General features: G+C 41.5%; 1 protein-coding gene across 2 annotated transcripts; it reads left to right on the top strand.

The window, feature by feature from the left end:
• Window positions 1–58: 58 nt before the first annotated feature.
• LOC147144038 (uncharacterized) lies at window positions 59–11,730 on the top strand. 2 transcript variants are annotated; one of them, XR_015087895.1, is made up of 4 exons: window positions 59–192; window positions 6,419–6,481; window positions 6,625–6,665; window positions 11,162–11,730. XR_015087895.1 is itself a non-coding variant. In XM_086038592.1 (4 exons), the coding sequence occupies exons 1-4, from the start codon at window positions 151–153 to the stop codon at window positions 11,369–11,371; spliced, it is 327 nt and encodes a 108-aa protein (XP_085894718.1). In that variant the 5' UTR covers window positions 65–150; the 3' UTR covers window positions 11,372–11,730. The 2 variants fall into 2 exon arrangements, 1 of the variants encoding a protein (XP_085894718.1); XM_086038592.1 differs by having other exon boundaries at window positions 65–192; window positions 6,419–6,452.
• The last annotated feature ends 5,352 nt before the right edge of the window (window positions 11,731–17,082 follow it).

Raw genomic sequence — 17,082 nt, 5'->3', positions numbered from 1 at the left:
CCCCGCCCCGCGCGCTCATTGGCCACGCCAGGCTGATGGACGTCGTTGCTAGGGACGACGGCGTGCCGATTGGCCGCGGGGAACGCGCTTCTCTCTTTGGTGATTGGGGTGCGAGAGGAGGCTGAGTGGAGGAGAGCGTTGGAGTGCACCATGGAGGCGCGGAGCGGCGGCTTCGGCAGTGGCAGTGCGACTGTAAGATAGAGTTGATTTATTTGGATTATCACGCGCTGTCATGACTCAAGATGTACTCGTCTCACGTGTAGCCGTTAGCCCCAGAAAAGCTCTGATGCCCAACATTTATTGATCGCTGAAACCAATTGTCGTGATGAGCATATTACATTGTGTGCGTGTACAATGTCCTCATTTAGTTGTGTAAATCTTTCATTTGGAGGTACATCGTGCCGATACACATTAGAATGGCCCGTTAAATGTTTGCAGATGCAGTTGTTTGTGCTGATCTAGCTTACTGCATGTGCAATACTTGCATTTAAGCTGATCATGTTGTATGGTAGCCATTCTGCCCATTTATTTTCCACTTTGTCTTGTATTCGGGTTTGAAATGTTTAACTTTACGTTAAGATGCAATTCAGCCCCGAACTGACATGGAAAAAAAAATTCGAACAAAATGGTTTCAAAACAACGCGTGCGCGAATCTAACGACTTGAAACACTTGCAGTTCTAAAAACACAATTTAATGACGTGCCATTGTTGTACATGTTATAAGTACTCAGTAAATGAAACCGGCTGTCGTTTGAATAAGCAATAAGACAAAAAAAAAAGTTGCATGTATGTACGAAACTCAAGACAATATAATTTGCAAGACAAACAGAAACAACAAAATTATACATTATTAAAAACATACTTGGAATGCACGTTTACGTATAATGGCCACACATTAAATAGTTGCCTGATTAAATTATTTGCAAGCGACCTGCAGGGTAAATTCTGTTCAACACATTTGTATTTGATCAATAAAAAAGAGATACCTAAACCTATTAAACATAGGCCATTAGAATTTAGGAAATGTACAAAAACACAAAGTTTTTTTTTTTTTAACTTTCAAAATGTTCAAAAAACATTTAAGTGGATGTTTTGCATTCAATGTGGAAAAAAATGTATATGTTCTCTAACTTTGTTAATAGTTGTTTTCTAATAATGAAAAAAAAGATGCACTTTTCCTGTGATGAGTGTGATAATGTTTTTATGACCTTAAAATCGTTGTAGACTATTCTGCAAGAGGGCCATAACAAAGACAAAATAGCGAGAGCCTCCTTACGTCACCAAAACAGATCTTACAAATATTTTCAGCAGTTCTATCATTCATAACACTCAAGTTTAATGGCGTGTGCATGGGAAAACTGGCTGCTCATCACCCAGTGAAGCGCAGACGGACCAAAATATATGATGAGGCAGTTTAATGTTCAAACCGGGCCTCTGGTCCAGCGCAGAGGGAGCAGGCTTCCATCCCGCTCCAGCTGTCGTCCCCCTGGTGTCAGCTTCAGGGACCAGGACTTTGTCCGGAGAGGGGACATTCCTGGCTCACCACTGCCGGTTGCCATAGGGAGACGTCAATGAAACAACAGCAGTGGCGTTGCTCCCTTCCCCCCCTCCCTGAATGCTCCTGTGCCATCTAAAGGCCTCTATTTAGAGAGGCTCTCTGCTGTGGGGACAAAGCCTGGCCGGGGATAAAGGAGGGAGGAGGAAAGAGCACAGAGCCCTGAGAGGGAGAAAGGAGAAGGAAACCGAAAAGATGAGAGAGATTATGTGCCTCCTCAAAGCTTCTCCTCACACTGCAGTGAGATAAAGCAAACTACTTTTATTTAAAAAATAAAAAAGAAAAAAATAAAGAAATATTTATCTATATATATCATTCAATAATTCATTCTATTGGATCATGCATCGAGACATTTGTGACAAAGCCATTAGACAAACTAAATTTCAGGAAAAAATTGTAACATTTAGGAAAGACTTAAATGCAATTGTTAATCAGTTCTACGTCCAAACAGAAGAAATATGCAGGACCTGTGCAAGATTGTTGCTCAAAAGTCTGGCAGAGAGAGGAAAATATTTGTTATTATGCTTGCTGTTTGCAGTTGTGTAATTATGCTGTATCAAACTGAGCCATGTTTCTATAGTTTCTCTCTCTTGTGAACATAGCCAAACTACACTGTTTCAGCGCATGTAATACATTACTGTCAATTTCATTTTCTTAAATCAAATAATTCCAAATTAAACATTGCTTGAAAATGTATTTTGGATTCAACTCTTGTGTTGGATTTAATTAGCTGTACCTAATGTTGTGGTCAGTGAGTGTCGATGAAATGGCCATCATACAAACGCTACAAACACAAAGCGCAACGCATTTTTATTAGTGTCTAGGTGGAATATTTCCCACATTGACTCAAGTGAATACCACTTAATGCCTAATTTACAAAAAGATATTTTCCAAGTGTTAAGGCTTGGGAATCACTTTCACCGTACTTGTGTCGAGCAAACCATCCTTTTAAGAATAAACAGATGGCAGCACTCTACAAAGCCTGATGGAAAAACCACCAAGTGCTTGTACCGTATTCCACTTAGAAGTGGAACTCTTCGACAAGTGCACCTGATTGGGCCATTAATGTCGATCAATTCATAGGCTAATAATCCTTTGAATGAATTCAAGGGATACGAGATAAAATTTCCGGGCACGGCTCAGTAATTCCTTCTGGTAATATTGAACATTATTGTGGCGTAACTTCGAAATGGGCCAAATCAAAAGAACATTGTGGTAATTAGGCTGTAATTCAAGGAATTACCACATCGCCACACAGGCTTAAATAGTCGTGTTGGGAGAAACGCAAAGCACATTATTCTAATGGTCTAATATGCAAAATATGTCTGTTTCAATTACATGGTTTAACAATGCATAAATGATGTGAGCCTTGTTATTTGGACTGCAGGGTCCGCCGTTACTCAATCACTTAAAGGGGCCCGTGTTAGGGGCCAAGCTAAAACCTCTTCTACGTTAAAAAAAAAATTAAAAAAAATCCCAGAGCACCAAGGGCCACTGCCAACCAACATTTAAGGGTATAAAGATGAACAGCAGAGAATGTAAGCATTAAATTAACAGTGGGATAATTATATGACCCGTGTGTTGTAAAGATTCAATTTCTAACGCTCTAATTAGGCAACCGTCTCCCCATACATCAGTTCACATCCCTCTGCCATTTTCTCACTAGAAAGCGTCCTCTGAGCGGAAATAATTGCATTTTATTAAGACATGGCTTGTGTAATGAAGAGAGACAAAGGAGGGGCTGGTAAAATATGATATGTTATCTAAATGGCTTGTTCCGCGCTCTGTCCACTGTGCCAGTTTGTGAAGTCTAAAATGATGCATACACAGAAGCTCCCGGATTCCACGTCAGACAACATGACATGTTTCGCAGTAGGAAAGATTATGCACTTATGTCTCATCTGACATTTAAAGCACAATAATAACCTTAATGATGCTTTCAATCACTTGATGGAAAGGAGTTGGTCCATCCATCCATCCATCTTTTTTTCTTCCACTTATCCTGCTCATGCAGGGTCATAGGTGAGCTGGAATTTATCCCAGCTGACTTTGGGCAGGGTACACCCCGGACTGATCACCAGTCAATCAAAGAGCTGAACGATAGAGGCAAACAACAATTCACACCGATGGGAAATTTCATGCCGTCAGTTAACCGGACATGGATTTGTGCGGGAAGGACTAGAGGACCTGAAGTAAACCCACAAATGGCCACTGTGATGCAGATGCACCAGTCAAAGGCTGCACTGTGCCGCCCGCAGTCACACATATAATATTATTGGGTGATCAAACAAAATGGACAGCTTCAAAAGTGTTTGGAAAGTGACAGAAGTGTCACAATTTGGCCTTTTCACACCATCACAATGCATTTGAAACAAAACAATCGTGACTTCCAGCTTTAATTGCCACAAGAGGTTCCACTTAAACATTTCATCATTTTGGAATTCCACACATTTTATTCTGAGGGCCTCCATTTGCAGGGGCTCACAAGGACAGTACAACGTGGCATACTTGTATACAATAAAAATAACCATCAATTTTTAATAATTGAATTAAAGTGAATTATAGATGGACTGACTGACATTATTACTAACAATAGCCATGACTAGGATCCATTTTGACCTGCGTATTGAATACTTTTGAATCGAGCATCAAGCGGGATAATGTCTTCTAAAGTGATATGATAAATACTGTTTATTTAATTACAGGTACGAAAAAAAATGGTTGTCAAGGCCTGCTGCAAGGCTTACATAACAGCAGCTGACCCACGCCTTTCATGCCTGCTCTAATTGTTGCGGGCATCAAAGAGGATGGAGATTGACAGGCCGCAAGGGCGGATTAATGTGTCGGCCGATGACGACAGTCTGAGGCGTGAGGGAGGGAACCGCAGCGAAGGCGCAGGGTGGGAAGGGGTCTGAAATAGTTGAGGAGGACAAAAAGTGGGGAGCGAGTTAACGAGAGGGAGAGCGTTAATTGTGCGCATTGAGCTCTCTTTTGCTGAGTGTGGCTGTGGAAGGTGCGGGCTCTAACCCCTCCAAGCAGCCCACCGTGATCTGAGCCAGCTCTCAGACTGCTGTATTCCAATGCAATTAGGCCACTCAAAGGCCTGCTTAAAGCTGTACCGCGCCGCGCGCGCACACGCACGGTTCGCAACAACCCCTGTGGGTCCCTTCCATTGTCACGGGGAGGTGTATGCCGTCCCTCTTTTTGAAGGCCTGGATGAAGAGACCACCCTGGGGAGTATAGAAAAGGCAGGATTACCTCTCTTTCTGTCCCCTTTCCCTCTTACCTTTCATCACTCTCTGCCTCTTTATCGCTTTCCCTTTCTCCGTCGCTTTGCTTTCTCCTCGAATGTCTATCGGCTGGAGCGGGAGCGGAGCTGAGTTTTGGACTGAACGCACGACTCCTGCAAGAGAAAACACAAGAGGAGATGAGCAGTGAGGCGTTTGTGGGATGGATGTCGGTATGGGACTGCTTCAGCTATATCATCCCCCTCCCTGCTTATTATTCACGCAGTCAAATATTTCAACAAGTGTTGCTCCTTGGCTCATCCCTGTTGGCACCAGTCTCGCCTGTGTTGTATTAAAGGAAAGCTCTTCACCATAGCAGAGTTTTCTTGGCCGCGTTTCAGTGTCTCGTTCCCCAGAAAGCATTTAAAACAGATTACCGACCTAACGCTACACCTCCCCGATAAAGCAGGGGGGAAGCTGGCACATTAACACCTGCGATACTTCTCAATGGCATCAATAGATTAACGGAATAATCCACACAATGAGGTCTTTGATTCATGTGGTTTGGCAGGCAGTAATGCCAGCGAGGGAAGCCTGGCACAAGCAGCCCCCCTTGTATTTATTATGATTTTGTTTTTAAATCTTTGCATCAGATGAGCTTTTGATGTATTTTAACTCCTACATCTGCTGTTTTGCATGTTCCCAGTCAGAGGAATAACCTGCGTGTGATGCGCACGTGAAGGCAGAAGGGGAGGAATCACAGGCTTTCTGAAGGGTGTTAAAACAGGAGCTCGCCCTCATCCTTCCCCCAGTTTTCTGCAGAAGGATGCACATAAAGGAGGAGCGTGTGTTGGTGTGTGCGCGTGTCAGAGCTCGCAGTCCCATCGCTCATGTGCGGCTCGATTAGCCCCACGTGTGTCGTTCGTCAGACGTGGAGGCAGAGCAGATGGCAGGAGATGCATGGTGTTACCATGCTGCTGCACAATGTAACACTGCTCTAATTGAAACATCAATACGGCCCTGTCAATACACAACTGCTCTTTACCAAACAGCGCTACCCACAGCGAAAAGGCTTTTTTTGTTGGTTTTTTTTTGTTTTTAAGTCAGACTGCTTTACTTTGAAAAGTTGAAAGTCAACTCTGTAATTACCACAAAGCAACTTGTCTCGCCATCAGTTTGTTTCAGGTATGTCGAATATCCTCATTTGAATGACACACATCAGTTGATCTGTGTTTGTCGAGTGCGGAGGTGCTAAAGGAGGCATGCAGTCAAATTAAAAAGAGAACTTCCTCTGTAGCGTCTCCTTTGCGGCATATTTTTAATGAATTGATAAAGACTTGAGGGAGTTCACATTCCTGTGATCGGTAATTTGATGTTAGCGTAAATTCAGTGGAGAACAGAGAGAAATTAGGCGGCTAGAAATTAATTTGTTATTTGTCCAAGCCAATGGGGAGTGACGGAGGCTCCTTAATGAAAGACTTATCCATTTCCTGCTATGCAGATCTGAATTCGCACTTCAACGAAGTGGAAAAAGACAAACATATTTGTCTGAGCTGTGGAACTTGAAGCAAAGGAGAAACCTGCTCCCGAGACGATTTGTTTTTAAGCAGTGATTTATGTTTGTATGTGTTTGCAGGGTGACAGAGTGATGGAGTTTGAAAACCAAGTCGGTAATCCTCCTAAAGAATCTTTGCTGACAGTAAGGCCGCACACACAAGGCCATGGAGTTGATTCATGATCATCTGACTTGCTGCACTGTTGATTGAATTCATTCTTTTTTTTAAACCCTTTGTTCATTTTCTCCCTCTTCTCGCACTCCTTGCACTGCCTTTCACTTTGCAGTTTGTCCTGGTTGCAGCAGCACCTTCCACACGTCTGCTCTGGTAAGGCCAAGTTGTTGCATTGTCTGATCATCTATTTTGTTGTCACAACATGGAGTTTGTGGATAAATGCCCTGCTGTAAATGAAAGGTCAAACGCAGGGGTTTAATATCACACTCTAAAAACAGTTGGGTTAAAAATTACACAATTTCGGGTCAAAAATGGACAGACCCACTACTTGGGTCAGTTAGACCCAACCCATTTTTTCGATTGTTTTCTGCAAAAACAACTCAAAAAATGTGTAGTTTGGTACAAAACAACCCCAAAAATTGCGCTGTTTTGTACAAAACAATGAAAGAAAATGGGTCAAATTGACTGGATCGGAATGGATCGGTCCATTTTTGACCCCAAATTGTGTTATTTTCAACCCAACTGTTTTTAGAGTGCATTAATTAAATACTCATACAAACAAAACCACACATCTTTTTGGTTGCTTAAAATTGGGTACAGTGAATCCAACAAATAGATACACTTCTTTCCAAAAGTATTGGAAGACTAATTATTTTATTTTTTTCCGTAAATAGCGAGACTAGAGATCAGCAGTTCAGCGTTTAGCCTTACACAGCGAATTTTGCCTGTGGAAACTACCTTCAAGTGGAAGTCAAGAATATGTTCTATGCAAGCCCACTAGTTGAAACGGGGCATATTGATAAATATTGCGTTTGTGGAATAAAACTTAATCCACCCTTTTTTATCCATCTCAGGGGGCGGCCATTTTGTCACTTCCGTCGACTGAAAATGACATCACAACTACTCAGGGCTCAGGTAACGACCAATCACGGCGGACCTGTTTTCTGAAGCTGAGCCGTAATTGGTCGTTACCTGAGCCCTGTGCAGTTGTGATGTCATTTTCAGTCGACGGTAGTGATAAAATAGCCGCCTCCTGAGATGGCTAAAAAGAGGTGGCTTTTGCTGCTTAACTCATATTGCACAAACACATTATTAATCAGAATGCTGTGTTTCAACTAGAGGGCCTACAACATATTCTTGAAAAAAATGTTTGCGTTGACTTCCGCTTTAAATTAGTGAAGAGGTGAAACAGACATGAAAAGCAGAGGGTTATCTACGAGTGAAAAATAAACAATTGCAAAGCTGATTAAAGTTGAAAAATCAATCTCAGCCATCACACGACATCCAGTGCAACCATTTGCAATGACTTGAGCAAGAAAGCAATCACTCATGTACTAAGTAAAAGATGCCGAATGGTTCGATCAAGGAAAACATTTGATGAAACTTAACGAGAGAAGGCTCGCCCTCCTAGACAACCCTGTCTCGCCTTAAGCAATAACCTCCAGAGCGCAGAAGCCAAGGAAAAAGAATCAAATGTTTCCAGAGGACTTCAGAGGGCCAGAGGCTTTATCAGAATATGCAAACCACTCATTAAGAAAGAAGTACAGAAAAGAGAGCCTGGAATTTGTCAGAGAACATGGCCAGGCCTGAAATATTCTGACAAAACATTTCTCAAAGTGATAGAAAACCTAAAGGTTAGTGAAAGAAAAGATCTGCACATGATCTCAAACATACAAAGTCATCTGTCAATCTCAGTGGAGGGAATGTCACGGCCTGAGGTTGAATGGCTTCTTGTGGGACGGACTCATTAATGTTCATTGATGTACCACATCATCACAGCAGCAGCAACATGAATAAAAGTGTCTATACAAACATCTTTACTACCAATTAGAAGAAAAATGGAAGCAAAGTTAGAGGGATATCCAGCATTCTGTAGCCAGATAATGACCCAAAACACACTAGCAAGAAGACTTGAGCATGATGCTAGCCATGACATCCACTGACCAGAGGCTGAGATATCCGGCATTTGTTTACAGAGTGGAAATGTGATTCCATTGTGAGGCAGTTCTACACTTCCTGTCCCTTGCCTTATATTTGTTTTGTACTAATTCTGTTCACTACTGCACAATTTACCAAATGCTTTGAATACGGTTACATTCCGGATGGACAGACAGACAGACAGACAGACAGACCGACCGACCGTGTTTTCACAAGGTACAAAACAAGCACAAACAGTTGAATCTTAAATCAATCAACCACTGTCTCAGTCCCTGGTGAAGATTTGATCTTGGCTCAAATTTCCAGCAAGTGTTTACCATCTCACAGGAATAAAGAATCCGCAGCCAGCAGGGATTTTACCGATACAGTTTATTACAAGGCACGTGGAAGTGTGAGCGCTGTAAAAGATAAGACTGCACACAACACTTTCAATTATTTCTCACAGCATTCACGAAAATAGAGGCACAGTTGGGAGTAGAGTAAGACAAACCTATAAAAAGACACAGAGCGAAGAGAACTCCCAGGCTGGTGAAGACTGAGCATACGATGTCTTGCTCCTGGGTGGAGGGAGAATGTTGTGAAGAGTACACGGATGCAATCTGTCATGGAGCAAAAAAATATGTTTAGAATCACATTTGACAAGCATGAAAATAGTTCTAACATTCTTGGGAAGTACAAATGTAAATACTGACAAAATCAACTAAGACAAAAATAATTAATATTGTGGCCAATTGTGTTGTTAAAGTAAGTTTGTGTTTGGTTAATGGATTTCTTCAGCAGTGTTAACTCATTCACTGCCATTGACAAATTTACTTGTCTTTTCACAGTCACAGCCATTCAATCCCAGGAATTTATTTATATTTTTTAAATATTTTTTATATTCTTATATTCTGCCACAGTTTGTCTTGAGCCACAGGTGCTTCTAATCAACTGAGCTTGTTTACCTGCCGGTTGAAGTAGAAGCACCTGTGGCTAAAGCCAAACTGTGACTTTCTGGACCTGGATTTCCCATCTCTGAACCAGACATAGAATTGATACTTTCTGTCATAGGTGGGCATTTTACTATACTGTAATTTGCTGGTCCGTCATTCATCATGAGTGAAATTGCAGTCGGACAGTCGTTTAGAATTAGAGCCAGACCGGCCAATAGATGGCTACTATTTGTTTCCCCCCTGAAGAAAAAAGACGAATGATGGACGGCGGAAGGGTACCCACGCTGCTTATGGATGACGGATAACGGACACTCAATTTTTAGTAATATGCCCAGCTCTGTATACACCGGTAAATATATACCGGTATACAGATATCTATCTGTGCTTTTGATTAGTCACAACGTTACAGATATCTAGATAATAACTATTCAACATGTAAATATAACTACAGTCAAAAATATATATTTTTTGAAAAACGTTTTACTACAGTGTTAACTTTCGAATAATCAAGTTCACATTTTAAGTGCTTAATTAGCTTGCCATGTTTATAGCACTGTCACTAAATCACCACATCATTGAAAAGACCTTAGTAAGCACAGTGTTATACATTAAGCGTGTTATTACGCTCATGAATTAAAAGCCAATCCACAAAAGTATAAGCCCAAGAAAAGATAAACCGCAATGATCCTTTTCACATTGAATTCTTCACACTGACAGATCGCCCGCTCATTCAAGCAATGCAATCTTTTCTGGCCTCTAGCTCGTCAACACAAACAGATGACAGCCATCTTTTCCTGGAGCGGATCTTTTCTCTTCTACTTTAGATGAGAGTCCTTTGGTGAAAGTGAGAAAGAGAGGGAGGCTCACAGAGAGACGGAGATGTTTATTTCGTTTGTCTCTGAGGGACCCCCCCCCCAACACACACACACACACACACCCACACACGCACACACCATCTTCAACCCAACATCCTAATGGATGAAACAAAGAAAATTATTTGTAGGCCAAGTATTTTTCTGAGCTTCGTTCTCCTCAGCTCTGCTTAGCAGTCGAACAGAGCCCAAGGAAACGTGCAACACTCAAGCTGCGCGTGTTTGTGTGTGTGGTTGGGAGGTTGCAAGGTCTGTTTGTCGTGTCTCCGAACATCGATTTGTCCTTTTTTCAATTGTTTCCTCCTCTTTGCTTCTACAATGTCTTCGGATCTACCACTCGTGTGAGAATTTGGGGTAAAAATGTTGTCAGGGCTCCATGCATTGCGCACTCGCGCAAAGACAAGCTGAGCTGCACATTCACACACAGTGCTGAAAAAAAAAAGAAATAGAGCGCCAATTATATTCCAATTGAACATCCAAGTGCTTGTTTTTCAAGATGGAATGATATTTAATTGTATTCAAACCTGCTTGGAGTGTTGTGTGCAGATAGGATCAGAATAACAATATCTCAGTCCTGATTCACCTGTCTGATCCCTATCTCAGTGGCTATGATTCTGACATTTTCAGATGTTATTACTCCGAGACAAGGATTTGTATCCGAAAGCCTTGACAGTGAGCGAGGCTTTGAAAGGAAATGCTGCATGTGCACAAATTCTATCCTTGTACCCCGACAATGCAAGCCATTGCTCAGTGTCACCCTTTGCGCCGCCTGGCACATCCCAACATGTGAAGTTAATCAATGCAGATATGTTCAGGGGAAACTGTAATCCATAGGAAATTAGGCCACTATTGGAATACTATCGGAATAGTAAATGACAGCGTGTGTCTGTTGTGTGTCTCTGTGCAGCACCTCGTGACTGGCTGGAATGGTGAGATCAGCAACGAGCTCCTTCCTGTCTGTGATCATGTGGTGAACCCCTTCGGTCACTTGGACAGGGGCTCGGCCACAACACTGTCTAAGGAGGGAGATGATGCAAGCACATGGACACAGTGGTCAGCAGGAGATCATTTGAGGGAGAAAGAAAAAAAAAACGGGCAAAGGAAAACTTCACAATGATAAATGTGTGATTTGATTGCTACACAAATGAAAGGTTGGTTATGTAAACTGGAATTGAAGTCAGATTCTAAAGTTTTTCTTTTGCTCTTATAGTGATGGTCTTCTGTCATATCCTAAACTCAATTTACAGTGTATATGCAGCATCATTGTAATTCTTTGTAATTGACATAATCAATATCAATAAGTGAAATTACATCTTAACAAATATTAAACAACAACCAATTTCAAAGGAACAATTTTCATGCAGTTTCTCACAAAATAATTTACTGTTCCCCTATTATGTTCTGAACACAGCTTTGTCTTATGTGGCCAAGCTTTTGAAATTTTTTTTGCGTGTACATTTCAACGTCAACGTCAACAAAAAAATTCAACGTCATTAAATTCACAATTTTAAAGGAAAGTTTGGGTTTAGGTGTTTGTCATGTACCACATAATTTGGGCTTCTTGTTTCTGCAATATTACTTTGAACTACTTCGCATTCACAATAAAACACAGATCATAGAAGAGGACCAAACTCTTATTTAAAAAACAATATATATATATATATATATATATATATATATATATATATATATATATATATATATATATATATATATATATATATATATATATATATATATATATACGGTGGTCGACTGGTTAGCACGTCCGCCTCACAGTGCGGAGAAGAGGACCAAACTCTTATTTAAAAAACAAATTATATATATATATACGGTGGTCGACTGGTTAGCACGTCCGCCTCACAGTGCGGAGGTCGTGGGTTCGATCCCCCTTCCTGTGTGAGTTTGCATGTTCACCCCGTGCCTGCATGGGTTTTCTCTGGGTACTCCGGTTTCTTCCCACATTCGAAAACCATGCATGGTAGGTTGATTGGACACTCTAAATCGTCCGCATCACAGTTCAGTGGTCGTGGGTTCGATCCCGGCTCCGGCCTCCCTGTGTGGAGTTTGCATGTTCTCACCGTGCCTGCGTGGGTTTTCTCCGGGTACTCCGGTTTCCTCCCACATTCCAAAAACATGCATGGTAAGTTGATTGGACTCTCTAAAAATTGCCCTAGGTGTGATTGTGAGTGTGGATGTTTGTTTGTCTCTGTGTGCCCTGCGATTGGCTGGCAACCAATTCAGGGTGTCCCCCGCCTACTGCCCGAAGACAGCTGGGATAGGCTCCAGCATGCCCTGCGACCCTTGTGAGGAGAAGCGGTATAGATAATGGATGGGTATATATATATATACATATATATATATATATATATATATATGTATATGTATGTATGTATGTATGTATGTATGTATGTATGTATGTATGTATGACTGGCATTTTGAGTTTGAAGAAAGAAAAATTAAGCTTAAATAAAAGACATTCAAAATGCAGTACTATATATATATATATATATATATATATATATATATATATATATATATATATACCACCCTTATATTGTAAATATGTAGTGGATCAGATGATCATATACGTCATTTAGAAAGATAACTATGAAAAGTAAAAAAAAATGAGTAAAAAGAATTTTCTTTCAAATTTGTTCAGTAATTTGATCTTTGAAGTCGTTATTTTACTTGGGCCCATCCATTACAAGAGAATTCTGTGTAAAACAAAGATCACGACAATAAAAAAGATACATCACAAAGTATACAAAAAATGTGTAAATATAAGGAAAAAAACATTTGCACACTTCCAAAAATATGAAGAAGATTCATTTGGAATGTTACTCTACAAATTTGAAATTCACTCCACTACAATTCAATCCTCCCTAAAATCATTAAATAACTGCAAAACTGGGGGGGTGGGGGGGGGGGGGGGCATTTTATTTTCATTTGTTTAAATTAATTCATCTAAACACAGCCATCAGTACTATATACTGTATCATGATATGTACATAAGAACAAAATACTCCAACTCAACTTTATTTATAGAGCACATTAAAAAGCAACCATGCTGCATACAAGTGCTGTACGTGGAGTAAAATCATACAGACAAAAAGAAAGACAGCTACAACAATAAATTAATAATATAAGAACAGTAATCTTCATAAAACACAAAAACAATGTTAAGTCTCATGCTGAGTCAAAAACCATAGAAAAAAATGTGAAATGTGAAAAATCAGTGAACATCTTAATAGGTGTTTGTATGTTCAAGAGACTGCCTGGTACACCCACACTAACACTCACACCCACACACACACACACACACACACACACAGTGCTCTTCAACCAAGTGTTTTTCCTGGGTACACTGTTTGTGTCCGCGCCTGTTTTTGTCCTCCTTTAATTGCGCCTTTCTGCATGGAAGAAGCACAGACTACAACAAGGCAGCGAGGGCTGCAACTAATGGAGAGGCTATAATTGTGAATAGAGGCATTCATCGAGGGACGTCATCCAGGAATTGCGCCATACAATGCCCAGCGCCAGGCTGCTCAGATCACCAACGAGTCAGCAATCACGCACACACAAACAGGGGAGGACCGTAATCACACCTCTAGAACAGAAGGAGGCGAGGAGGAGAGGAGCTGCAGGGGAGGAGAGCAAGTGGAGAAAAGAAATTAGACAAGGAGAGAGGAGGGAGGGGAGGAGGAGATAAGATAGTGAAATTGATGTTTCCTACCATTTGATTTGGGTCATAGAGCCCAGGAGGCAGATCAGACAGACACGCACACACACACACACACACACGCACACACACACACACACAGATATTTTGACATCAGCATAGGCATGGCGACACACGAATACATATAGGATGCAAGAACAATGAAAGCCTTCAAATACACATTTTGAAAGACAGACGAGCACAAAGACATATACCGCATTCTGTCAGGTAACCCTCCTACAGTCGCTATACCATCCCCCAGTCAAATAAACCATTAGGCCATACACAGAGGAAGCAAAATAAAAGAGAAACAACAAAGCCTTTCGTGGCAGTATGGAAAAAAAAGCCTCTCAGGCACCTGTCACAGAGACATCAGGAAGAACTCAATTAAACACACCATCACTGCTCAATTACTGTCGTATAATCACAGCAATTTACGTTCCTTTGCCTCACAACCGCCCAACAAACACACATGGGGGTCAAGCACACAATACAGATGCTGAAATAGCGCACACAACGAGAACTATTGGCTGCATTCATTTTGGTTTGGTATGGTGGGAAAACTGCTCGGACCAAGCTACGCATCAGTTGGGAAGTGACAATGGATTACTTCTCTGCATTATATGAAAAGGGTCACTGATAGTGTAGTGGTACACACGCCCGAGTTGTGTGCGGGCAGCGTGGGATCGATTCCCGCTCAGTGGCGGTGTCTGTGTGTGCCCTGCGACTGGCTGGCGACCAGTTCGGGGTGTAGTCTGCCTTCGCCCGTTGACGGCTGGGATAGGCTTCAGCACCTCCCCGCGACCCTGTATAGGATAAGCGCTTTGGAAGATGACATGACATGACATTATATGAAAAAAAATAAATGAGAGCAACAAGAAAACAGACCACGACAGCAAAGTGGAAACTGTGGAGTCTCAAGAGCTCATCTGCAGTTGGACACCTAACAATAGCATGAGGGATTATTTTAGTTATTTCTCGGGATGAACGATAATGTTTTTTCTCCACCGATAGTGATAACCGACAACTACTTCTCCAAATCAATATCGATACCAAACTTTTTTTTGTATACTAAAAATATATCTGTTGCTGCAGCTTCAAAGCAAAAAACATTTCAATCCTGCATCCTACTAATGTAGCGGGATTGGCGGATGACGTAAAAAAGTAGTTAGCAACAACAAACCGTCGCATGTTTATGCTACTTTCTGAACTCTTGACAGTGAGGTGATGAGCAATCTCAGAACCAGTAACTATTAATAAAGTTGGTCACGTTTTGTTCTCACCCCCACTTGCGTTTTTATATAATATTTAATAGTACTTCCTCAACGAATAAATCACTCGCAAAATTATTTACATTTCGGTGGCATTTCAACAGTATTTTTAAATAAAGACAGGACTCCAAACATTTTAGTGATACTGGCCATTTTCCTGTGAAGTCATTTTCAAGGACCATACTATGAATTATTGATTAAAAATATCACTTGCAATAGTTGCACTTCAACCGGCCGTGGCTCTTTGTATTCCAAGAAGTTTTAATAACTATTATGACAGTAACATCATAGTCAGAGCTGGGCATTTTACTAAAAATTTGCGTTTCGATTATCGCCTTCCGCCTACTACCGGGGTACCCTTCCACTATCCGTTTATCTGCCATTTTGTCCAGCCGGACCAACTAGTAATCACCTATAGTCCAACCATCATTTTAATGGGGCTTCCGTTGGTGTTTCCAACCAAACTACCACTAGCACCCTCATCATTGTTACTTACATATGTGCATGATGAAAAGATTACATGATTGATGGCTGCTTTAGTCCGGTAGCTGCACACCTATTTATTAGCAGCTAAACTGGAAGGTTGTAGGCAGATGACCTACAGTATATCGTCGCTGTCCTGTGAAAAACACTTATGTCCATTTTGTTCCATTTTCTTATTTTTACGTGAATGGTGTTTCCGCGTTAGAGACATTACATTTACATGAAAATTAAAACAATGTCCAAAATTGGACATAAGTGTTTTTACATGGCAGCGACAATTATGCTCTGCTAAGAAAAAAACCTCTCTGTGCGGGCATGTCCTGGTCCGCGGACTGGTGGTTGAGGACAACTGTGAAATCTGTCATAAACCGAGAACTGTTTCCGATGAAAAAGCATGAATAGTAAGTACAGATGCAGGAAAGACGCAGAGTCGGTGTACGGTGCAGTGGAAAAGTAACACAACAGTTGAGGAGGGGAGAAGTAAAATAAGTAGGCTTTTAGGAAAAACAAAAACACATTTACATGTACTGTAACAGATAGTATCAAGAAACACATGCATCGGGTGAAAAGTGGTAACAACTTCCTCATCTAGCTATCACCATGTAAGCAAATATGTGTAACTTCCCCAAATGTGTTGTGTGTGGATAGCAGATTGACTAACAGCTTGATCTTGGGTCAGATCCAGCAGCACAGAGAGGGGATACATGGATGGATGGAGAGAAAGGGGAGGGGGGTTGTGGGAGGGCACCATTGATTTTTTTTTTTTTTAACAGAGAGATCAGCATCATGACAAAGGAAAAAAAAGCAGCGGCACACACACACACACACACACACACACACACCCACACACACCCGCACACCCCCCCACACGCACCCCCACACACGCACACACACCATGCACACACATGCACACAAACAATTTTGAGTATTTTCTTGTGTTATTCTCCTATGGCAAGGTTAAGTCCAATTCCAGCTTAAGGGGTGGAAAGGTTGCCAAATAAATGCAGCACAGATACTTAACTTTCCCCTTCCATTCTAAACTCTCCCTGATAACGTAGGACCTCAATGACCGATGAGAGTCTATGTTGACAAAGATCAACAAGAACGTCAGCCTACATGTCTCTCTCCCAGCATGCCTCAGTGATTTTTAACAGGCCTAATCCCCCTGACAGCAACAGGGATGAAGGTGCTTTGGCTTAGTCTCAGGCTAGCTAATAAGGTGTTTTTGGAGGTCACGGGCATCAGGGGAGCAGACGTACACGTATGGGGAGGGGTTGGGGAATTCAAGGGGGTCACATCGTAATTACACATCACTATCTCTGTGGTCAGTGGTCTGACTAACTTCCGCTGTTT

This window comes from Filicampus tigris, chromosome 8, assembly GCF_054856515.1.
Source record: "Filicampus tigris isolate MCC_2025a chromosome 8, RoL_Ftig_1.0, whole genome shotgun sequence".
Lineage (NCBI taxonomy): Eukaryota > Metazoa > Chordata > Actinopteri > Syngnathiformes > Syngnathidae > Filicampus > Filicampus tigris.
The sequence above is the reverse complement of the archived record's forward strand: the minus strand, read 5'-3'. Positions and strand labels throughout refer to the sequence as shown.